Source organism: Pithys albifrons, chromosome 5 (genome assembly GCF_047495875.1).
Source record: "Pithys albifrons albifrons isolate INPA30051 chromosome 5, PitAlb_v1, whole genome shotgun sequence".
In the NCBI taxonomy this organism is placed as follows: domain Eukaryota; kingdom Metazoa; phylum Chordata; class Aves; order Passeriformes; family Thamnophilidae; genus Pithys; species Pithys albifrons.
The window spans coordinates 74310036-74334992 of NC_092462.1; the positions used below are offsets into that span (position 1 = coordinate 74310036).

The 24957-nt window shown below is 47.3% G+C and overlaps 1 protein-coding gene across 1 annotated transcript in view; it reads right to left on the reverse strand.

Moving 5' to 3' along the window:
• Nucleotides 1-1175: 1175 nt before the first annotated feature.
• The window catches only part of LOC139672662 (dynein axonemal assembly factor 9-like), a 47876-nt gene continuing 24094 nt past the window's right edge, over nucleotides 1176-24957 (reverse strand). The window contains 16 exon segments of the mRNA XM_071557108.1: nucleotides 1176-1594; nucleotides 3225-3318; nucleotides 3644-3709; nucleotides 5142-5341; nucleotides 5471-5545; nucleotides 6221-6327; nucleotides 8233-8319; nucleotides 8753-8888; nucleotides 13494-13531; nucleotides 15432-15557; nucleotides 17739-17885; nucleotides 19050-19138; nucleotides 19959-19985; nucleotides 21460-21550; nucleotides 21785-21883; nucleotides 22098-22186. Coding sequence (XP_071413209.1) covers nucleotides 1482-1594; nucleotides 3225-3318; nucleotides 3644-3709; nucleotides 5142-5341; nucleotides 5471-5545; nucleotides 6221-6327; nucleotides 8233-8319; nucleotides 8753-8888; nucleotides 13494-13531; nucleotides 15432-15557; nucleotides 17739-17885; nucleotides 19050-19138; nucleotides 19959-19985; nucleotides 21460-21550; nucleotides 21785-21883; nucleotides 22098-22186 — 1584 coding nt within the window. The 3' untranslated portion in view covers nucleotides 1176-1481.

Below are 24957 nucleotides of genomic sequence, written 5' to 3' on the forward strand. Positions count from 1 at the left end.
GAATTGTTCCCCCATTTCCCCCTTTGGATGCAACCCAAAAGCTGCGGGATCAGAGACTCCTCTGAGTTTTCCCCACTGTTCCCCAATTTCTCACTTTGGGAACACCCACAGCTGTGGGATCAGAGATCTTCTGAGATTTCCCCGCTCTTCCCTAAATTTCTTGCCTTGGGAACACCCCAGAGCTGTGGGAGTGGGGACTTAGTTCGGAGTTTTCCCCACTGTTCCCCCATTTCTCGCTTTGGGAACACCCACAGCTCTGGGATTAGGAACTCTTTTAAATTTTCCCAAATTTCTCACTTTGGGAACACCACAACAACTGTGGGATCAGGGACTATCCTGTGTTCCCCCATCTCTCGCTTTGGGAACACCTCCACAGCTGCAGATTTAGGAATTCCAATTTTTTTCTAACATATCCCTCTTTTCTTGCTTTGGGAACAACCTATAAATTGTGGGATTAGGGACTCCTCTCAATTTTCCCCACCGTTCCCCCACTTCTCGCTTTGGGAACAACTTACAAATTGTGGGATTGGGGATTCTTCTAAATTTTTGTAACGTTCCCTGATTTCCCACTTTGGGAACATCCTGATACCTGTGGGATTAGGGACTATTCTGAGTAAGTGTCTCCCCATCTCTCGCTTTGGGGACACCCCAACAGCTGTAGGGTGAGGGACTCTTCAATGGAAATTTTGGAATTGTTCCCCCATTTCTCCCTTTGGATACAACCCAAAAGCTGTGGGATCAGGGATTCTTCTGAGTTTTCCCCACTGTTTCCCCATTTCTCGCTTTGGGAATACCCACAGCTCTGGGATCAGAGACTCAGAACTCTCAGTTTTCCCCAACATTCTCCCATTTCTCTCTTTGGGAACACCCACAGCTGTGGGATCAGGGTCTCTTCCAGTGAAGTGTTCCCCAATTTCTCCCTTTGGGAACACCCCAGCTCTGGGATCAGGGACTCAGAACTCTCAGTTTTCCCCACTGTTCCCCCATTTGTCCCTTTGGGAACACCCCACAGCTGTGGGATCAAAAATCTTCTGAGTTTTCCCCAACATTCCCCTGTTTGTCCCTTTGGGAACACCCCAATCCCACATCCCCACCTTGTGCACCAATTCCCCAGGGACACCCGGAGCAGTTTGATCTCTGCACAACGGCCCAATTCCACCATGACATTCCCACCTATAGGAAATAAATAAAAGTTTTGCTTCTTTTCTTCTTCTGCTTCTTCTTCAGAAGAACTTCCCACTACTCGCCAGAGATTCCAGGAGATGCTTTGGCCAGTCTGGAATTAGGTGAAGTGGAAGCAAACCTGACAGCACACACAGCTAAGCAGAGCCCGTGTTAAATGCCAACCTTACAGGAATGATCTTGTAGTTTGGAAAGGAGTGCTGCAAAAAGACAATTCCCTCGATTTGTAGTGATCCAGCAGGGACAAGGAGCATTCCTGGTTCCTGCCAGCAGGTTGGAAAGGCCCAGGACCCACGTGCTTATGTCTTCTGCTGAAAGAGGTTGTGGTACTCCTGCTCCTCCAGCTCCCTGTTGTACCTCTCGATCTCCCTGTTGGCTTCCTCCAAGTAACCATTCATGAACTGGTCCATTACTGGGGTTGGAAAAATTAAGGGAAAACCTTGGTGCAAATAGCATTTAGGAGGAAAGAATATCCAGGTTTGAAGGGTGTGCCAGTTCAGGGACACTCAGGGAGGAGGAGTCCAGTGGGAGTTCTGCAGCCAGACCTGACCACACCTGCTCTGTGGTACCTGGGGCTGTAAAAGGATAGAGGGATAGGTGGGATATTGGGAAGGAATTGCTGGCACATGTTGGGCAGAGAAGCTGTGGCTGCCCCATCCCTGGGAGTGTCCAAGGCCAGGTTGGACAGGGCTTGGAGCAGCCTGGGCTGGTGGGAGGTGTCCCTGCCCATGGCAGGGGGTGGGACTGAGTGGGCTTTGAGGTCCCTTCCAACCCAAACCACTCTGTGACCGTGAGTATATTTCTGAGGCAGAAGTGTAAGAGAATCATAGAATGGATTGGGTTAGAAAAGACCTCCAAGATCACCAAGTCCAACCCTGGGGCCAACTCCAGTCCCTTTACCAGATCATGGCACTCAGTGCCACGACAAAGCTCAGCTGAAAAACCTCCAGGGATGGGGAATCCACCCCCTCTCTGGGCAGCCCATTCCAATGTCTGAGCACTCTCTCTGCAAAGAAGTTTTTGCTGCTCTCCAACTTCAATTTCCCCTGGCAGAGCTTGAGCCCATCGTGCCCCCTTGTCCTATTGCTGAGTGCCTGGGAGAAGAGACCAACCCCCACCTGGCCAGAACTTCCCTTCAGGTACTGCCCAAAATTCAAATCCCCCAGAGAGGGTTAACCAGGGCCTGTATCTTCCACTGCCAAACACCAAGGTGGAGGTGGAGGAAGGAGCCATAAAATCCTGGAATGGATTGGGTTGGGAGGGACCTCAAAGCCCATCCACCCCCATGCCATAGGCAGGGACACCTCCCACCAGCCCAGGGTGCTCCAAGCCCTGTCCAACCTGGCCTTGGACACTCCCAGGGATGGGACAGCTGTAACTTTTCCAGTGAGGATTGAAGTCCAAGTCTGCTGTTTTAATTTTTTAAGTTGTCCCACAGGACACAGAAAATAACTGTTCTAATTTCAAAGCAGCATCACAGAACCCACCTGGATTTTTGAAAAGTTTGCTGAAGTTACGATGAAAACTAAACTGGGAAAATAAAACCAAATTGGAAATTGGTAACAAAACAAAGACAAAAGGAATACAAAGTTATGAATATTAGAGAATCACTGAATGACTAAGGTTGGAAAAGACCTCTAAGATCAAGTCCAACCATTAACCCAGAACTGCCTAGGCCACCACTGACCCATGTCCTAGGTGGGGAACAACTGGAATACACTGGGACATTGGCAAGGAAGGCCAGAGTAACATTGAAGACAAAACTCTGAAAGCCTTATCAATCCTGCCCTGGCACTAAGTGATATTCCAGCACTATTTGATTTGAAACCTGCTCCTTTGACAAGCTGTGGTACATAAATCACCCTCTGCCTGAGCTCCTGTGCAGGTTGGGGATTGGTTGGTCCTGTTCTGTTCCTCAGATCTTCTCTCTGAGGAGGAGCTTTCAATGGCCAGGAGCTGGTTCTTCACCACTCTGAAACTCAAGACCTGCACAGCCTGTGGCCTGTCCCAAACCTTCCCCAAGCCCCCATTTTAAAGGATACAGGGATGATAATCCATCTTGTCACCAAAAAAGTTGACAAATTGAGTCCTATTGTAAAAATAACCAGCTGGGAGTGGATCCAAGTGATGTTTCACCTACAGTGGGGAATAAGGAGCAGGAATTAAACACTCAGAACTGTGCAGACACTGCCCTTAAAACCTGAACAGATAGAAGAAAAATAGAAGGATTATTACAAATGTCCAACATCCTCCTCCCACTTTCTAGAGGAAGCTCCAAGATTTATATCCCCAATCCCTCCTGGACAGCTCCAGTTGTGCTCCAAGGATCTCCCCAGACAGGACTGGTGCAATAATTCAGTGCTCAGCACACCTGGATGGCAGGTGTGGCAGGGGCTTCGTCATCCACATGGATATTTAAGGAAATCAGCCAGAAGGCTTGGAAGGAACTGTTTCCACTCACGTGAATGTTTTTGATTTCCTGGAGGGTCAACATTCCTCTGGTTTTCAGGGCTTTCCTCTGAGGCTTCTGTAGGAAGAATTAATTATATAATTACTGAGTGACAATGTGGTACCACAGTTTAGTTACTTAAAAAAAGCCACATAAAAACACCCGACCCAAACCACAGAACAGAGGTATTTCTAACATTAATTTCTAAAATAATTCAATTATATCAAGGTGCTCTGAGAATAAAAGGAAAAATTCACTGATTTTACCTAAAACACTTAAGAAAAATCCTACAAGTGTTTTAAACAGTATCATTTAAAAACAGCTTTACTGTAAGAAATTAAGAAAGCTGGCACAGGAACAAAAAAAACAACTTAGTTTTGAGCCTGAGAAGTTTTATAATTCCTTTCATGCATGTGGTAACTCTCAGAACTATCTGAAGCCCTAAATTAGCCATGACTGGTGAGATTGTAAAGACTATTTATGGTCTTGAACTGCTCCAAGAGGAAACACTTCACACTTGAGATAAGCACTTAAGTTCCAAGTTTTCATTAAATTAATATAATATTCCACAGAGTGTTCTCCTCTGAGTAAAGCATTGGTATCCCTGGATTACCCCTGAGAGATGCACAGAGCATGAGGTAAGCGCAGAAAATCCATTATTTCCCTGAAGGAACACAACCTGCCAGGACTGAGTGAGAACCTGAGGATCCTCAGAAACTGCTCCAACAAATCTGCAGGAAACATTTGCCTTTCCTATTCAAATATTTAGAGATACTGTGCAAATTCTAAGACAAAAAGAAGTAATTATGAGTATTTTAAAGTAGCAAATGTTCCAAAATTTGCACTGGCACAGGTTGGGCAGAGAAGCTGTGGCTGCCCCATCTCTGAAGTGTCCAAGGCCAGGTTGGAGCACCCTGGGCTGGTGGGAGGTGTCCCTGCCCATGGTGGGTGGCACTGGATGGGTTTTAAGTCTCTTCCAACCCAACCATTCTATGACTTTATGATTCTATCAAGTGTCCCACAGTCCCTGTTCCTCTCCCCATCCCTGCAGGAACACATGGAGGCCTCCACAACTGCTCACTTGACTGACACAACCAGAAGAACCCTCCACTCCAGTGGATTCCATTCAAGGAGGTTTAATTTAGTGAATCAAAACACATTTTCAGCTTTGCAGCATTCAGGTACTTCAAGGAGATTTATTTCATCCTACACTTGAGCTCTTGGCAATCACAGCTCAGCTAAATCATCCCATGTTTATCCTAGACAGAATCCATTTGCTCCAGCATTCAAGAGCACATCAATCCATGAATAAGCTGTAGCAAGTAGTAAAACAATATACCAATTACAGAAACTGTTAGTCCCCTTTCTGAAACACATTTGCACACTGGAGTGGCCTTGGCAGAAGAAAAAAGAGATGAAAAAAATAAAATGTTTCATGGAGACACTGGGATTTGTCCTTTGGTTGTGAAGAAATGCCAAACAGTGAACAAAAGGAAACCTGCCCACAAACCTGTTTGGCAGTTTCTCTGAGCCAGTCTCTGATATCCTCTTCCTTCAGGGAGCAGCCAATGAAGACAAGGAAGTATTGCTGTTGAGTGGTGCAGTCTCTGGGATCACCTCTGGGATCAGGAGTTGGCCCCTCCTGGACAGGGAGCAGGCTCAGGGAGTTGGAGCAGATGTTGTGACACACCTCGATCACTTTGTCAGAGTCTGACAAGGAGGAGACAGAAGGGAGAAATGTCCTGACAATTGCTGATCTGATTTAACACCAACATATGGGTGCAGAGAGAACAGAAATAACAGAAATAAGTTTTTATCTTAGCAGTGATTTGCTCTTACCTGAAAACTTCACTTTGCCCATGATGTGATAAATGTTTCCAGAGAAAGGGCTTGGCTTGAGCAGTGATTTAATCGCTGTTTGGAACAGAAGACAAACAGATTATCTCACTTATTTATCTTCTTGGAGCAGCTCCTGCTCAGCCCAAGCTACTGATCACTAATCCACAGCTTCCCAGGGAAAAGCTGGGAGTTCCACCACGTAACACTCCTCCGTGCTCTCATTTCTCTGCTATGGGGTTTGGGAAATAATGTCTTTGGCACAGGGAAGGTTTCCAGAGTGTGTGGGAAGTGAAATGGTCCTCCTTAGCACTGCTTGGCTGGGGACAGGCATGACTTTCTATCTACTGTACTTGCCCAAAACAGAGCTGAGCCTGTTTTCCAGTAGCTGCAAAGAATTCTTTGGCACAGAAAGCAGAAGCTGATGGTCACTTATGAACTGTATTTCAACACTACCAAATAAAATTAAACATAAAATAAATGGGAAATAAATAATAAAAAAAAAAGACACAAAGTGTCTTAGTCCTAAAAACCAACAACTATATTAGATTTTTATCTGAACAAACTCCTGTGTCAGTTTTCCAGAGCAGACACTGAGAAACAGTATTTACTGCACTTTTAGGAAGGAAAGCTGAATTTTCAATTAAAAGTCGACTGGGGCATTAATTAAATCCCTGTGTTACGTCAGTGCCTTCCTTCCCCTCCGAGCTTCAGGCCTGGATTTGGGTCAAGTCAGGCAAAGTTCACGGGTACCTTTGCACTTGGCCACGAAGCGCGTCCTCTCCAGCAGGCGGTGGAACCACACGCAGATCTGCACCATGGGCGGGAACACGGGCCCGGCGCTGTACCTGCCCTCACACCTGGGCACAGACAGGGGCACCTGCTCAGCCAGGGCACGCCTGGAGGGGCTGCCACCCTCCCACTGCCCATGGGGACATCTGTCCTTCAGCCAGGGTACACCTGGCAGGGCTGGCACCTTCCCACTGCCCATGGGGGACACCTGGGCTGGGCTGACACCCTCCCACTGCCCACAGGGACATGTGTCCTTCAGCCAAGACACATCTGGCTGGGCTGGCACCTTCCCACTGCCCATGGGGGACACCTGGGCTCATGCTGGCACCCACCCACTGCCCATGGGGGACATCTGTCCTTTAACAGCCACCAAACACCTGGGGCTGGCACCCACTCACTGCCCATGGGGGACATCTGTCCTTCAGCCAGGGCACACCTGTCTGGGCTGGCACCAACTCACTGCCCACAGGGACACGTGTCCAACACACGTCGCTGGGCTGACACCCTCCCACTGCCCATGGGGGACACGTGGGCTGGGGCTGGCACCCACCCACTGCCCACAGGGACATCTGTCCTTCAGCCAGGGCACACCTGTGCCTGTCACCCACCCCACTGCTCACAGGGAGCACCTGTTCTCTCCCCTCAGGAGAGTCTTGCTCTTTTTTCTCCAAGACATCCATGACAATGTGGTATAACAGGCCCAGGCTGTTCAAAGTGCTCAGGACTCCTTTTCATGGCAGAACCAAAGCTTGGTTGGGGTTGGAAGGAACCTTCAGATCATTTCCAACCACTGCCATGGACAGGGACACTTTCTACCAGCCCAGGGTGCTCCAACCTGGCCTTGGACACTCCCAGGGATGGGGCAGCCACAGCTTCTCTGCCCAACCTGGGCCAGGGCCTGCCCACCCTCCCAGCCAGGAATTTCCTCCTAATGTCCAACCTAAACCTCCTCTTTTACTTTAAAACCCTTCTCCATGTCCTGCCACCATCTACCCACATCCAAATTCACTCTTCCTCTTCTTTAAGAGCCCTGTTTAGGTACTGGAAGGCTGCACTAACATCTCCCTGGATGCTTTTAATGCTCTTCCTGCTGCCTTTTTTCCCCCAACACACTCCCCACATACAATTCCTTCATCCTGTCATCAAACAGATTAAGAGCTGTCCCAAAGTTTTAAACACTTTCTTTTCCTGCTCTCCCTGTGTCTCCCTTTGGCTCCACACAATCCACAAGCAGCTCCAACACCCCAAGCCTTGTGCCAGTTTACTCTAGGAGCTTTCCCTGAATCCAATTTAGAACCAGATTTATGAATAAAAAGATACACACACATCCAGGCCAGGCAAGGTATGATAAATAAATCATATTTCCAGCACAGAGCCCAGTCAGCCAGGAGTTATGAGGGCTGACAGATTTATATTTCTGCCAAAAAGGTGCAGCTCAGATAAGTGCAACAAGATGTGTAAAACAAAAAAAATCCATGAAAAATCTCCTTGGAGTAAAATGGCAATCTTGGTGCCACGTGGTTCTGTGCCCTCAGCCTGTGCCAAGCCTGTCAATAAGGTTCTGGTTTGTGTGAGTAATTGTTGTGTTAATGGCTGCACTGACAGAGCAAGTTCATTCCAGAAAGGCTGAATGGCTGTCAGCATGAAATTACTCCACTCATTATTGACCTCACCCATCCCAATCCTTCCCAGCTTATTCCCAGAGGGGTCTTTCCCATTCTTCTGGAAAGCAACAGTGATGGTGCCATTGATTTAAATGGTGTCCAGAAAGGAGCCTTTTCCCCATAAAAGGGCAGCAATTGTGTATTCACTAAGATTAATCAGCACCTCTCTTAAAAATGATTTACAAAGCTGCTGCCTGTTCCAAATGAGTAGTCTTGGAAAAAAATAAGTATCAATGAAGTTAGTGAAACATTTGAATCTTCAAGTTAATTAGAAAAATAGTTTCAGTACTTCTCAGCCTAGATACTCGCCAGCCAGGATACATCAAATAACGAGGTCTCATCATCTGGGGATTTGAGAAACTGCTTTCTGAGAGAATTAATTTGATATCCTTGTTCCTGTAAAGAGATAAAGGTGAAGATTTTTAATTTTATAAGTTCAATAAAACAGCCACTATCTGGTTACATAAAACATAATGTGTTAGTGACAGTAAAATTAAGAGTGTGAGGCAGTAACAGTGACATAAATCATGCTCTGCAAAGCAAACACATTTCCCAGCCCCTGTATTTAAAAAGCTGTCAATGTAAAGGGAAAACCCCTTTGGCATGAGGAGAAATTAAGAAAAATCTGCCTTTTCTTGCTGTCAATCCCCAGAGGAGCACACAGGCAGTGCCCAGGTGCCAGGGGATGGATCAGGGTGGGTTACCTGGTCACCACACTGCTCTGTACCAGGAGCACACAGGCAGTGCCCCAGGTGCCAGGGGATGGGTCAGGGTGGGTTACCTGGTCACAGTGCCACTCTGTGCCAGGAGGTGGGTCAGGGTGGGTTACCTGGTCACGATGACGCCCTGTGCCAGCACGAAGGCAACGGAGGGGTTGGCGGCGCGGATGAGGCTCTGCAGCTGTGCCAGGAGCGGGTGCCTCGGCTCTGCCACGTGGCTGGTGAACACCACAGTGCTCACCAGGCCTGGGGGGAAGCACAGCTCAATCACACAGAACCAGAGACAAACCAGGGACACACTGGCCATGCCACTCTTATCTCAGTGCTGGGGAGGCCACACCTTGAGTGTTGTGTTCAGTTCTGGGCCCCTCAGTTGAGGAAAGATCTTGAGGGGCTGGAGCAGGGCCAGAGAAGAGCAACGAGGCTGGAGAAGGGACTGGAGCACAAGTGCTGTGGGGAGAGGCTGAGGGAGCTGGGGATGTTTATCCTGGAGAAGAGGAGGCTCAGAGGGGACCTCAGCACACTCCACAACTTTCTGACAGGGGGTTGTACGCGGAGGGGTTGGTCTCTTCTCCCAACACAGCTGGAGCTGTGCCAGGGGAGGTTTGGTTTGGATACCAGAAAGAAATTCTTTCCAGAGAGGGTGCTCAGGCATTGGAATGGGCTGCCCAGAGAGGGGGTGAATTTGCCATGCCTGAAGGTGTTTAAGGTGACACTGGATGTGGCTCTCAGTGCCATGATCTGGTGAGCAAAGTGGGGTTGAATCAAGGGTTGGGCTTGATGATCTTGAAGGTCTCTTCCAACCCAGTTCATCCTAACATAAAATCATAGAATCATAGAATGGATTGGGTTGGAAAAGACCTCCAAGATCAAGTCCAACCCTTGGCCCAACTCCAGTTCCTTTACCAGATCATGGCACTCAGTGCATCAGGCACTGGAATGGGCTACCCAGAGAGGGGGTGGATTCCCCATCCCTGGAGGGTTTTCAGCTGAGCTTGGCCATGGCACTGAGTGCCATGATCTGGTAAAGGGACTGGAGTTGGCCCCAGGGTTGGACTTGATGATCTCGGAGGTCTTTTCCAACCCAATCCATTCTATGATTCTATGAAACCTCTTCAGGGAATGCTGCTCCTGTGCATTCTGTCTCCTGGAGGTGTTGGTATCACACAGGGGCCCTGGGTGGGCAGACACAGCCCATGGCACTGACTGATGGACAGGAGGTGCCATCCAGCACAAAAACAGCTTTCTGGGAACTGGAAGGTGCCCACACAGCCTTAGGAAGGAATTCTATTCAAACCATCACTGCCCTCTCTGTTTCTGAGAGATGCATTTTGGAGACCACCCAGTTTTGTTTAATTCTTTATACCCTGACCTAAAGGAAAAATTCCTCCCAGCCTGGGGAATAGCACGTTCAATGGGAGCAGGAAAGAAACAGGAGGGATGGATTAAAAATACATATGCTTTAGGAAAATAATGGGCCCCCTTTGCTCCCACATGTACAATGGGCATATTTAACAATGGGGCTTCTTAATTTGTGTTGTATGTGAAATTGTTTTGCAAGGGGTGCCAATGTGCCCTTAGATTAGGAAGGTGCCATCCTACAGCCTCTGTGCAGGCAAGGAAAGGGGAAAAAGGGGGAAAAAGGAGAGGGAAAAGGAAATTACAGCACAGAGATAGTGGCAGGAGTTTTTGGGAAAGCTGAAGCAAATGCACAGGATAACTGCTCATGTTGGTGACTCTGCTCGAGGCTTTATCAGTTCCCCCCATCCTCATCTGTCTCTGCTGCTCTTGGGGCTTTCCAAAGGGGAATGTAACTCATGGAAAATGATGTCACATGGACAACATTCTTTGTTACAGAGATAAGCCAGACAATAGGACAGACCTGGAAAGCAGCAGCACAAGGCAAACCCAAGGCATCCAAAAAAAGGAAGGCATCTAAAGGTCTCATTAATTTCCACCTGCCCATGCCCATACTTGGCTTTTCTTACACCTATAAGTTTCTGTTTTCAGGCTGGTACAACACCCAGTACAAAAACAGTGCCTTGGCCCACTGGTAACCAGGACCACAAACAACAGCACTGGGGGACAGAATGCTCCCAAAATTCCCCCAGAGGGTGGTGGGCACTGCCCAGGCTCCCCAGGGCAGGGTCAGGTGGGATCTCAGGGAAAGGCTCTTCCCCCAGAGGGTGGTGGGCACTGCTCAGGCTCCCCAGGGCAGTAGGCAGGGCCCCAAGGCTGCCAGAGCTCCAGGAGCGTTGGGATGATGCTCTGGGGCACAGGGTGGGAGTGTTGGGGTGTCTGTGCAAGGCCAGGTGTGGCACTGGATGGTCCTTGGGGGTCCTTTCCAGCTCAGGACATTCCATGATTCTGTGATTAAGTAGGACCAGTATCTCTCCAAGTGAATGTCTTTAAATCTTGCTGGTGTTGCACCAGAAATAAATTCTCAATTATGTGCAATCACAGTGGAATCTCCCTATTGAGAGTTATCTCAGTTCTCCCAGAGAAGTTGTTGATATCCCATCCCTGGAAGTGTCCAAGGCCAGGTTGGACAGGGTTTGGAGCACCCTGGGCTGGTGGGAGGTGTCCCTGCCCATGGCAGGTGTGGCACTGGGTGGGTTTTAAGGTCCCTTCCAACCAAAACCATTCCAGGATTCTGGAGCCCCTCTGGGCTGGAGCCAGGATGGGAGAGATGGAGGGGTCACCTGGAGAAGAGAAGGCTCCAGGGACACCTGAGAGCCCCTGGCAAGGCCTGAAGGGGCTCCAGGAGAGCTGGAGAGGGACTAGGGACAAGGCCTGGAGGGACAGGACACAGGGACAGGACTCTGGCTTCCCACTGCCAGAGGGCAAGGATGGATGGGATATTGGGAAGGAATTGGTGGCTGGGAGGGTGGGTAGGCCCTGGCACAGGTTGGGTAGAGAAGCTGTGGCTGCTCCATCCCTGAGAGTGTCCAAGGCCAGGTTGGAGCACCCTGGGCTGGTGGGAGGTGTCCCTGCCCATGGCAGGGGGTGGGATGGGATGAGCTTTAATGTCCCTTCCAACCAAAACCATTCTGTGATTCCATAAATCCTGCAGAAGTGAATTCCCTGCTACACAAGTGACACAATCCTGCACTGCTCTGGAAAGTTTCAGTGTCCCCCATCTCAGTTCACAGCACACTTTTCCTCCTAAAACTCCTTGCACAAAAATTACCCCTATTTCTGTGAAACTATTTCTTTACACGCAGGGACCTGCAATGTCACATTCTGGATCTGAAAAGGGGATGACAAAACTTTCCAATGTGCAGAAATAAGTCACTGCCAGCAGAACATTCCTCTAAGCTCCAGTATTTGGAATTCTTGCAGCAATTTGACCATAGGAAAATCAGCTATGCCTGTCCTGGGCATTTTCTAGTTCCTCCTTCAACAATGACAAATTCTTCCCCGGTCAGGCCTGTACAAAGCACTTTAAAAAAAGGTAAAAAATATTTATTTCTTTTTTTTTAATTCTGTCATAAACCAAAAAGGCATGTTTGCACTTTTAACTTCTCAGTAGTTATTGATAATTCTTTATATTCTTACCATTATTCTGCCAATTCACCCCTGGTTACAACCAGGGCAGTTCCCCAATTTGCAGCCCCAACATTTTGCTCCAAATAAGACGAAAATACTGAGCTATAAAATAGCACCCAGTTTGTTCACAACATCATTCTTTTGGGGCTCCCTTCACAGCTCAGTAAGAGAAGGCAAAATTCTGGTAGCCAAACAGAGCACTCAGAGTGGCCGTAAGAGGAGCTCAACACCCTGTTCTGATTTTCTCCTACAACAGCATTTAAAAATGAACATAAAAATTACAGTTCCCTTCAAAAGCCATGAGTGTGAGATCAGGGAGTCAAGCTGTACATAAAAATATATCTATACTGTCAGTGGTGTATCCACCTTCAGGCTGAGCTTTATAGTCTGCCTAAAGTGAAATAAAGATTTCCTGACTGGAGGGGTTTCTTTTCATCCCTGTCCTGCTTTTAATGTTGTGCACCAGCTACAACACTTAAAAACAACTGCAAAGGTCCACAGTCAGATCTGCTGCTCCTCCTGACACAGGATTTATTTCACGGAGCCACAGAGTCCTGGAATGGGTTGGATTGGGAGAGACCTTAAAGCCCACCCAGTGCCACCCATGCCATGGGCAGGGACACCTCCCACCAGCCCAGGGTGCCCCAAGCCCTGTCCAACCTGCCTTTGGACACTGCCAGGGATGGGGCAGCCACAGCTTCTCTGCCCAACCTGTGCCAGGGCCTGCCCACCCTCCCAGCCACCAATTCCTTCCCAATATCCCATCCATCCTTGCCCTCTGGCAGTGGGAAGCCATTCCCTGTGTCCTGTCCCTCCAGACCTTGTCCCCAGTCCCTCTCCAGCTCTCCTGGAGCCCCTTCAGGCCCTGCCAGGGGCTCTCAGGTGTCCCTGGAGCTTTCTCTTCTCCAGGTGACCCCCCAGCTCTCCCAGCCTGGCTCCAGCCCAGAGGGGCTCCAAAATCCTGGAATGGTTTTGGTTGGAAGGGACCTTAAAACCCATCCAGTGCCACCCCTGCCATGGGCAGGAACACCTCCCACCAGCCCAGGGTGCTCCAAACCCTGTCCAACCTGGCCTGAGACACTCCCAGGAATGGGGCAGGATTTGAGGACAGTGATTTGAGGTCAGGTGACCTGCAAGGACCACCTCAGCCCATCAATAGCAGGACTGGCTATTCTCACCTCCAAGAGTTTACCCTGTTCCTTTGCTACATGAATTTACAGCACAAATATACAATATAAATGCTTCCCTTCGGCCACATTGCTCTGCTACTTGTTCTGCAGAGCCAAGAAAAGTGACACCTACCTTGTGAACACTGGTCCAAGAACTTGGGGAAAAGCAGCCTAAAAAACAAAAAAAGTTTCTGTATCAAGAATGGGTATTATTATTTAAATAAAACACTTACATTCAGCTGGACACCATCAGCTACAATCTCACCAACCAAATCATTTTCATGCTTCCTTTCCTCACTCCATACAACTGGAACATTCCCACAATTCTTCCAGGACTTCTTCCTCAAAAACTGGTTCTGTAGGTGGTTTTAATTGTCCAATGGATTTAAGAGATAATTCCCACCATGTCACCTATTCTGCATTCCAGGGTGTCAGAAAGGCTTTGGTATTACTATAATTCCTATTTAAACAACAGGAATTTTAAGCTTGCCCTAAAGAATTTTTCCTTCCAAGCATGGTGGGAACTCTTCATAGATTGTAATAATAAAAATAATAATGCCAATTTGTGGTGCTGTGTCAGACAAGTGACAACTACTTTTATAATTATAAAACTTTCTCATGCATACAAAGCTCCAGAGAGAGAATTTCACCTGTCCCCCTTCACTCTCCCCCTGACTTGGGGTTACGATTCAAAAACAGTTTTAGGGAAAACCTTTTAGGGAGAAGTTTCATCCCAGACTCAGGCAAGAGCCAGATCTCTACAGGAATGAACTCTGAGGCAGGAAAGGGGTTTGATTTTCTTGACTGAAAAAGTTTCAAGCCAAATATTGAATCCACTCTTGGCCATTCTCACAGTGAAAACGCCAAAGCTGCCCAAGTGCAAGATCTGTCCCACTTGGGAAATCCTGAGCAGAGCAAACTTCAAAGCAGGTCATAAATAACCCACAGCACAGGCTGAGCTTTCCCTTCACTGCTCCTGCCCTGCTGGTGGAAGCTCTGCAGGCTGTGCTGCTGTAAATCCTGCAGCAGGACTAGTAATAGTTAGTGAGTTACAAAGAAACCAGGAATGGAACTTGTCTTCCCTGTAATTATGGAAAGCACAAGTTCCAACAGCACTCCAGCCCCAGCTCACCAAGGTTTTAGGTAGTCTTTGTTATTCAGTTCAATCTTTGTCAGGGAGACAAGAAGCAGCAGCAAGATAAGGTCTATTTATTGACTACTGCAAAGCACAAGCAGCACATGATTGGTCAGTGGTTGGGGACAGGCAAGAAGTGCCAGGAATCCACTTGGATAAAGTGCTTGGGCAGTTCACCTCTAAGCTGTGGGGCACAAACAGAAGCAATGCCAACAACTGCAAGAGCTCTAACTGCTTCAACTTACTTTGATCAACTCATCTGCAAGGCATAATTAAAACATTGGAGTGTTACAATCTTACAGAGAGAAATAATTCCCATGTTTGCTGGAGTCTGGAGCACACACATCCACTGTGGAACCTGCAAATGTCACTGCCTTGGCTCAGGGAGTGTTTCCTCCCCACCCTGGCCCTGCAGTAACCCAGGAGAGCAGAGTTAACACTTGCAGTGCTTTCTCTTCCTGCTTGGCCACTCTCTGCCACTCAGTTGGGAATTGCTTCCCTTCAGGTCCATTTTTAAAGGCTGAAAAGTCTTTTCTTAACATTCCAAAGCAGTGATACAATCAATAACCCAGGGCACCTCTCAAGCTTCAGTCAAGCTCACAAAAAGATTGTAAGAAATAGAAACTAGAATAGAATAGAATAGAATTATTTAGGACTGTCCAATAATACAAAGTCCTCACCTCTGTATTTTAGCAGATTTTGTTTGTTCTTCCAGAAGCCAAACTTTCCTTCATATAATTATATACCTTCATATAATTATATACCTTTTGGAAACCAAGTATCATCCTGATAAATCAAAGAGCACTTCCAAGTTCATCCAAATCTTATGAGATGCTTCAAAGGTATTTAACCACCAGATATCATTAATTATTATGACAGTGATCTCATAGACACACCTCTCTGTTTTGGAGCTGGTAGGACTGTTCCAAAGCATACCTGTGCTCCATGTAGCAGCTCAGAGGCTTCACACAGGTGTTGACAGCTCCAACGAGGAAGGAAGACTTGACAGCTGGGTCAGGGTGAGTTTGCAGAGCTTGAACAACCTCAATAACATCAGTGTACCTGGAGGGAAACCAAAGAAACGTGGGTTCTCAAGAGTGATGGTTCCACCACCTAGGAAGAAATCCATCACTTGCAAGAAGGTTGGATTCCTGAAAGAGTCCACTGAAGCAGCTCAAAACGTGGCAAATCCACACTGATTAAGCAAATCCAGGCAAATCAAGCTGATATTGGAAATAAATTATTGACAACTACAGAGAGAAAAGCAATATAAACTTTGCACTGGAAAGTTCAGCTCCGAGGAAGCACAAAGAGCATAATACAACACAAAAAGTTATATTTGGTGCCAAGAATATTAAATATAATTCAAGTAAAAAACAAATAAAAAAGCAGCATCTCCCACTTATCAGCATTCCAGTTTAAAGATGCTTCTGTAATTAATGTGTTCATTTCTTCATCACTACTTCAGGCACTGCTTTGGGGTCATGTTTGTGTGATCACCAAGTTTAAGTGAACCTGAGGCTGAATTTCAGATGTTTATTTCTCATCCAGTCACAATCTTCTCTCAAAACTGCCATCAGTTATCAAATTACTGGATTATTTAGAGAACTGCAGCTCCTCTAAAGCTGCCTACAACAATTTCAACTATCCAGAAAGAGTGGGAAACCTCCAGTTAGCTGTTCCTGCAGCCACTGCTTTTGCACATTGCTGCACTTCACACCACTCCTGATAAGTCTGAGAAACAAAAAGAAAAACCTGTCTTTTAAATGGAAAAAAATGATGATTTTCAGCACTATCAGAATGGTTTATAACTAAAAAAAGCTGAACTCCAGGTATCTGCAGATGAACACCTGATTCCCCAGGAAACAAAACCATTCCAGTCAGGTCGGGGTGGGGCATCCCTTGTGTGGTTTATGTCACCTTCTGGTGACTCAAATAGAGGGGGGAAAACTTCCTGCAGATGATTCTGGTTCTCAAATGCTACACTGGAGGTGGAAATGTCAAACAGAGGTGGCTCAGTCTTAATTTTATTCCACAAGAAAACTGGCATTTACCCAAAACATGTCAACAAGTGTTACTCCAAAATCAGCTGCTCCACAGCAGAGTTCTGGAGCCTGCCTTGTGCTGGCAGTGCCACAGGTCACAGAGTCACAGAAGGGTTTGGGTTGGAAAGGACCTTTAAAGATCATGTCATTCCACCCATGCCATGGGCAGGGACACCTCCCACCAGCCCAGGGTGCTCCAAGCCCTGTCCAGCCTGGCCTTGGACACTCCCAGGGATCCAGGGGCAGCCACAGCTTCTCTGCCCAACCTGTGCCAGGGCCTGCCCACCCTCCCAGCCAGGAATTTCTCTTTAATGTTCCATCTCACAGGATCATTTAGGTTGGAAAAGACCTCCAAGATCACCGAGTCCAACCTGTGACCCAACACCACCTTGTCCCCCAGCCCAGAGCACTGAGTGTCACCTCCAGCCTTTCCTTGGACACCTCCAGGGATGGGACTCCACCACCTCTCTGGGCAGCCCCTTCCAATGCCCAACCCCCCTTTCTGTGAGGAAATTCTTCCTCATGTCCAACCTGCACCTCCCCTGGTGCAGCTTCAGCCCATGTCCTGCCATCCATTCCTGCCCTCTGGCAGTGGGAAGCCATTCCCTGTGTCCTGTCCCTCCAGGCCTTGTCCCCAGTCCCTCTCCAGCTCTCCTGGAGCCCCTTCAGGCCTTGCCAGGGGCTCTCAGGTGTCCCTGGAGCCTTCTCTTCTCCAGGTGACCCCCCCAGCTCTTCCAGCCTGGCTCCAGCCCAGAGGGGCTCCAGCCCTGCACCATCTCCGGGGCCTCCTCTGCACTCGCTGCAGCAGCTCCATGGCCTTGGGCTGTTGTTGCCCAGGGCTGGAGCAGCTCTGGGGGGTTTGGGGGCTCCCCTGAGGGGGCACAGGGGCACAATCCCCCTGCCCTGCCCTGCTGCCCATGCTGTGGGACCAGCCAGGGCACGGGGGGTCTGGGCTGGCAGTGCCCATTGCTCCCACAGCACTGAGGGAAGCCCACGGTCACCTGTTTTCCCAAAGGAGTAACAAGCAATAAAATGAAAAGCTGCAGAAAGGCTCCATTTAGCACAGACATAAAACAGAATTCCCAAAGTCCCACAGCACAGAAATTTAATGGGAAAGTTTAAAAACACCTGGGAAATGGGAAGGGAATGGAAAAATCCCTTATTCTGTGCCACAGCTGTAAGAGTTTCAAACACTCACCCCTGCAGGACCACCAGGAGCCTCCTGTAGTTTTTGGGGTGCAGGGCCTGGTTCTGTTGAGCCTCCAGGAGCCCTGACAGGAACCTCTGGAAGTGGCTGGCACTGAAACATTCCGGGCTGTCCATGGTCTGCCGATACAACATCCACCTGAAGGGCACAAAACCAGGAGATCTGTGACATGATGGCTCTGGTTTCCTTTGGTTTGGAAGCAACAGAGCGAAAATGGGTTTGACAAGCCCCAAGAATCCACATCTCTCACCATCTCATCATCAGCTCATTCCACCTGAGCACGTGGGAAAGGAGAAGAACTTCACTTTCTATCCTTTCCAGCACAAGCACATTCTTTACATTACTGCCAGAAAGGGTTTTTTGTTTGTTATTTTTAATAAAATGATGTTCAACAGCTTTTTTCACAGCTGTGCATCACAGGGTCAGTCTGAGCACCATCAGTGATGCAGGAAACGAAAATGATACAAATCCAAGTCAGAGGAGACTGGGCATGAAAATGTTTCACTGCCAAACTGGAAAATAACACTGACATTTGCAGGAACATGATTAAATGTATTATTATACAACCTTCAAAAGTCACCTTCCATGTTTGCCCTACAACAAAACACAAAACTGCTCTGAATCAACTCGATAATATCAAGACACTGAGTTAAAAGTGTAAAACCACTGCAGGAATGACTAAGATCAAATGCTGAGGTGGCTGCAAGATTTAAAAGGATGAGAGTTCCTTTTGCTGGTTTTCCAGAAGCTCCATCAACACACACAATGAAAAATTCCTCCAGCAGATTTATCTTACATACAATAGATGTTCTGAATGCACCTCCTGCTGCTGCAGAACAGAAATCAGGTCAGATTAAAACGGTGCTGTGGCAAGGACTGCTGGCACAGCCTTTTCTCCAAAATAAAGGGAAGCTCTTCACTCATTTCCTTCAAGTTGTGACACCTTCTACACTTGCCTATGGCAGGATTCATTTGCCATTCCAAGCTGATTCCTGCCTGTTGCAAGCTCAGTGTTATTCCAGATACACATCAGACCTACAGTGGTTTCCTTAACATGAAACAGCAACAAGGAAATCTTCTGTGTTATTTTTCTGTCTAAATGTCTAAAATTTAAAGGCAAATCCACCTGAGAGCAGAGTTAAGTGAAATCCCTGAAGTAACAGACCCTACAGGACCTCAGAGATATTTATGGAATTTGTTCTTGTAACACATCAGTTTAGAAATCAGGTTTAAAAATAGGAAATAAGCACTGATGATTTAACCCTGTGAAGTTGAGTTTGGTGCCAGCAGGGCTGTACCAACCTGCCATGCTCCTTGGTGAAGGAGACCAGGAAAGCACAGAGGTCGCTGGAGCAGCAGCCGGGGAGTCCCGTGAGGATGGTGATGATCACCTGGAACAGGGACAGGACTCACATCAGAGAGGGGCTACAACAACCACACACACCTCAGGCATCTGTGCTCACAGACTCTTAAATCTCACCACAAAATGAAGTGACAGCAACCACAGAAACACTGGAAAAAACATCAAATACTTTAGAATCATAGAATGGATAGGGCTGGAAAAGACCTCCAAGATCATCAAGTCCAACCCTGGGGTCAACTCCAGTCCCTTTACCAGATCATGGCACTCAGTGCCACGGCCAAGCTCAGCTGAAAAACCTCCAGGGATGGGGAATCCACCCCCTCTCTGGGTAGCCCATTCCAATGCCTGAGCACTCTCTCTGCAAAGAAGTTTTTGCTGCTCTCCAACTTCAATTTCCCCTGGCAGAGCTTGAGCCCCCCTTGTCCTATTGCTGAGTGCCTGGGAGAAGAGACCAACCCCCAGCTGGCCAGAACTTCCCTTCAGGCAGTTCCAGACAGTGCTGAGGTCACCTCTGAGCCTCCTCTTCTCCAGGCTAAACACCCCCAGCTCCCTCAGCCTCTCCCCACAGCATTTGTGCTCCAGTCCCTTCTCCAGCCTCGTTGCTCTTCTCTTTCAGAGAAGAGAAACTTTGTTTTCTATGGTGAAAAGGGCACATTCAAATACATTTATCTTTCTTTTTTAAACACACCTTATATTTCTTTTTTAAACCAACCTTAAAATCAGATTTAAAAACATTCAGTAGGGTTATGAATTAAGTGTCAGTATGGCCCGTGAAGCAGATCCCAGGAAATAAGTCTGTCACCCACTGCAATATTCCAAGAGAATTGTTATATTCTTGCTGCTTGGACTTTCTTGCTTTCAGCAGATTTCAAAGGCTGGGAAGTTCCAAGGAAATATTTTCTCTGAAAATGCTATTTTAAGCACACCTTAAGTTAAATATCCTTAAGTTAAATATCCTGTGCTACCTCCATACTATTTAAAGGACTTTTATGTTCCAGAGAACAATTCAGTTAAATTATTCAGCAATTCACAAAAACAAGCAGCTGCTTTAAGGAGAATTCTCTCTGGACATCAGAGAAAACTGCTCGTTGCAAGATTTACACCTTCTTTTCTGCCTCTGGCTGAGAGGCCACTTGCACTTCCAAAACATTAAGTGGAAAAGAATTAAATATGTAACCAAGAAATCAAAGCAGAGCAATTTATTCTACAAAACAGAGTAGAAAACAGTCAGGGGGAACTGATGGGACTGGAGGAGGCAGAGCATGGCTGGACACCCAGCAGTGCTTTTATTACACTTCAACAGAACCAAGGCCAGGATATTTGTCACATATTTAATATCTTTAACATGTTTAACATCTTTATTGATGATTTAGATGAGGGGATTGAGTCCATCATCAGCAAATTTGCTGATGACACCAAGTGGGGAGGGAGTGTCGACCTGCTGGAAGGCAGGAGGGCTCTTCAGAGGGATCTGGAGAGACTGGAGAGATGGGCTGATTGCAATGGGATGAAGTTCAACAAGGCCAAGTGCAGGTCCTGCCCTTTGGCCACCCTAACCCCCTGCAGCGCTCCAGGCTGGGCACAGAGTGGCTGGAGAGCAGCCAGGCAGAAAGGGACCTGGGGGGACTGAGGGACAGGAAGCTCAGCAGGAGCCAAGAGTGTGCCCAGGTGGCCAAGAAGGCCAAGGGGATCCTGGCCTGGATCCAAACTAGCGTGGCCAACAGACCCAGGGCAGTGACCCTTCCCCTGGACTCTGCCTTGGGGAGGCCACACCTTGAGTGTTGTGTTCAGTTCTGGGCCCCTCAGCTGAGGAAAGATCTTGAGGGGCTGGAGCGGGGCCAGAGAAGAGCAACGAGGCTGGAGAAGGGACTGGAGCACAGGTGCTGTGGGGAGAGGCTGAGGGAGCTGGGGGTGTTTAGCCTGGAGAAGAGGAGGCTCAGAGGTGACCTCAGCACTGTCTGGAACTCCCTGAGGGGAAGTTCTGGACAGGTGGGGGTTGGTCTCTTCTCCCAGGCACTCAGCAATAGGACAAGGGGGCACGATGGGTTCAAGCTCTGCCAGGGAAAATTGGAGAGCAGCAAAAAACTTCTTTGCAGAGAGAGTGCTCAGGCATTGGAATGGGCTGCCCAGAGAGGGGGTGGATTCCCCATCCCTGGAGGTTTTTCAACTGAGCTTGGCTGTGGCACTGAGTGCCATGATCTGGTAAAGGGACTGGAGTTGGACCAAGGGTTGGACTTGATGATCTTGGAGGTCTTTTCCAACCCAATCCATTCCATGATTCCATATTCTGCACTGGGAATTGCTGTGAGTTGTTCCATATTTTGCACTGGGAATTGCTGTGTCCTCAGCGGGGGGCTCTGGCTGCTGCAGCTCCACAGGGAGATGTGCCCTCAGCACTGGCTCGTTGCTGACGCTGCCGACGGTGAAATGTCGCACAAACCTTGCAAAAAATAAAAAGTTCCTTCTCTTACAACCCCGAGCAAAACCTTTCATTCACAAAAATAGCTGGGGAATTACTAAAGTAGGATTACTGAAAGGTCAGATTAGAGAGGAAATCATTCATCCCACAACAGAAATATCTCAAGCCAGTTTTAGATGACTGTCACAGCCACCAAAATACCTTTGTGTCATTTCTGACTAAACTCATCCCTTGAACACAAAAATAATTTCTCACCTCTCCAATTCTGGAAGGGCAGCAGATATTTTCAGCTCCCTGCATCTTTCCCCAGAAGGAAAAGACAAGGCATTAAAGAGCTTCTGAACACTGGAATGCCTAAAAAAAGCAAATTAATTGGTTAGTTAAAGGAGAAACCTAAAAATGTGTCTTCTTTAAACCACATGGCTACATATTAAATGGACCAAAAAATAAGAGTGTTGGACTAAGAATGCAACAATTTCTTCTTGAATTATTATCAAAATCAATGAGTAACAGCATTTTTCTGATTGCAGCACACAGTTCATGTGTCACTGCACTGGTATGAACTTACAGTCTCTTTTGTTCCACAGACAGGAATTCCTCCTGGACAACCCTTAAAGATAATCCTGAGCTTGTCTGGTTTTGCCACGAGGAGAAAACCTGGAACAAACCAGAGCTGTGCATGAGCATCACCACTGCCCAAAATTTGCTTTCAGTTTGTTTAGGGATTGGTTTTGTGTTCACATTTTCATTCAGTATCGCACAACAACACTGGGTTTGCTGCAAGAATTGCCCAGAGAAGCTGTGGCTGCCCCTGGATCCCTGGGAATGTCCCAGGCCAGGCTGGACAGGGCTTGGAGCACCCTGGGGTGGTGGTACTGGATGGTCTTTAAGGTCCCTCCCAACCCAAACTATCCCATGAACTCAAATGGTGGAAAAATTCTCCCCAGGTTGGGTTTTGTAACCTTGTCCTGGACTGGAACTGCCTTAAGGGTAACTTTATTGAAATGGTTTAATTTTCCCTGATAAAAATGTAGGTGTTTATGCCCCAGTGCTGAACAGCAGGAACTGAATTCATACAAGTCTCTTTTAAGCAGTATTGTAATTATTGTAATTTCCATGAGGTAAAATTGCAGCAATCGTGTCTAGAAATTGAAGAAAAAGTCTGTTCCTCCCCAAAAAGCAAAGGCAGCCCTTCATTTCCCCAGGGAAGGATGTTTTGGCTCCCATCCTGTTGCTCCAGCCAAGGCACATTAATCTGACTGGCACTGGGAAGCCAGAAATCAGATTCAGATGAATCACAGTCGTGGCAGTGTTTGGTATTTCCCTCCTTTTCCTAAGGAAAGGCAACAGCCATTGTCATTTTTCACAATAACTTTCTGCAAGACAAAACAACCTGGGGGGAGGAGGGGACACAACTGCTTTCCATTAACAAATCAGCATCACAGACACAGGGGCAGGAGATGAAAACCATCAAAGGAAAATATCCCTCTGATACCAACAAAGGGAATATTGCCTGGGCAGAAACATCCAGGCAACCAAAAGAAAAAAAAAGCCACTTCAAAACATGGAGGAGGGACTGAAAGAAAAGCCCAGAAGGGATGGAAAGAAGGAATGATCAAGGGAAAATTGTATTCTGTAGGAGGGGAAGGGTTGGGGATAAAGTGAAAACACAGGTCAGGCAAAGAACTCAATGGAAACAAATGAGGCTTTTTTGTAAAACTTAATGGAAGTTTGAAAAAGCTGCTGTGGCTTTAGAGAAGGTGAAGGAAATGAGAGAAATCAGCACATCCTAAGCCTCCCATCCTCCCATCCTCATTAGACTGAGGAGGTGAAAGATTTTGTCTCATCCTCACAGAACTGCAAACCACACCTGTGTGCTCCAAATCCTGATTTTTCATTAACCCAGATCTGGAGCAACAGGAGTTGCCATTCCCTGTTCCCAGGAACAATCCCAGCATAGGTACAATAAGTGAGGGATCATGCCAGGTAATTTAGAAGATTAAAACCAGCACCTACATCTTAGGGAATCTTTGTACTCTGGGAGACTTCAATGATATTTCAGAAAGAATTTTGGTGGAAATCAATGAATGCCTGAAGGTAAATACTGACAAAATACAATCGAAAGTTTCCACAGCTCACCCAGTTAGGTGAACTCCATCTGAGGGAGAGGTTTTTTTACATGAAAGAACATCTTTAAGACAAAAGATTTGTTTTATCTCCTTGAATTTGAGCAAAGCAAGTGATGTGGTGCCAGATGAGAAAATTAAACTCTCCAGACTGAGCCTGAGTGCAGCAAAAAGTGAGTTCAGAGGGGGGCAGGAATAAAGAGCTCCAAGGAAAAGCAGCAGAGGGTGGGGAGATGCCCTGGGACATCCTCTGCCAGGGATTTGGGAATCTGAAGTGAACATTTTGGGAAGCTGAGCTGGGACACAGCTGGGAGAGGACTCGGAGAAAAGTAAATCTACTGTGGGAATGAAAGAAACATTCTGGGAGGAAATGGGAAGGAAAAACAGGAGAAATTCAAGCAGAAAAGCAAGAATGGACATGGAAATGTTCCTAAAATCAGGTGGAATATCAGGGAGCAGCAAGGAAGGACCTGTGTGTCTGTGAATCCAAGGCAGCAGTAATAGCAAACCAAGGGGACCTCAGAACATGTTCAGAGCAGGGAATTGTCAATGCACAGGAAAGAACCCCCCTGATCTCAGACACTGCACACAGTTTGGATGCCTAGAGCCAAAACACTGATCAAAACAAAAGCATTGCCACAGTCAGAAGACAAGGGAACTTGTTATAGGCATAGATTAAAAAGGATCTGGTTTTATTTTAATAGACAAAATAAGGCAGAAAGAATAGGTCTGAAATTTCTGAATATCTCAAGAATATTTCTGATTATCTCGAGGATGTGTGATGTGAGAGAAGAGAAAAACAAAACAGATAAAAAGCAGAACTAATAAAATAGGCTGAACATTTAAACCCAAAAAAACAAATTCCCACCATTCACAGAGTGGAACAGTGGGATGAATTTAAACATTTAAGATAAAACAGGGAGATGTTTTATGGTGCCATTAATACTTCCAGTGGGAACTCCTCACTCAGCTAGGAGGTCTTTCCCAGTCCAGAGTGATGATCCCATCCCAAAAGACTTGGGAAGCCCTGAGATCTCCAGGCTCAGTTCCTCAAAAGCACTATTGTTCCCAGACTGTGGTTACTGAGGTCTCTGCACTCAGAGAACAACTCAGGGCCATGAGGGAGCCTTAAAACCTTCACCAGAACCTCCCCAAGGAGCCCCATCCCAGTGTCTGACACAGGGAAACACACTGGAAGCTCTGCCACTCCATGGGAATGCTGCAGCCACTTCCATTGGCACAGCAGTGCTGGACTGGAATTCTGCTCCAGGAAAGCAGCTTGGAGAGCACTCCCTGCCTTCA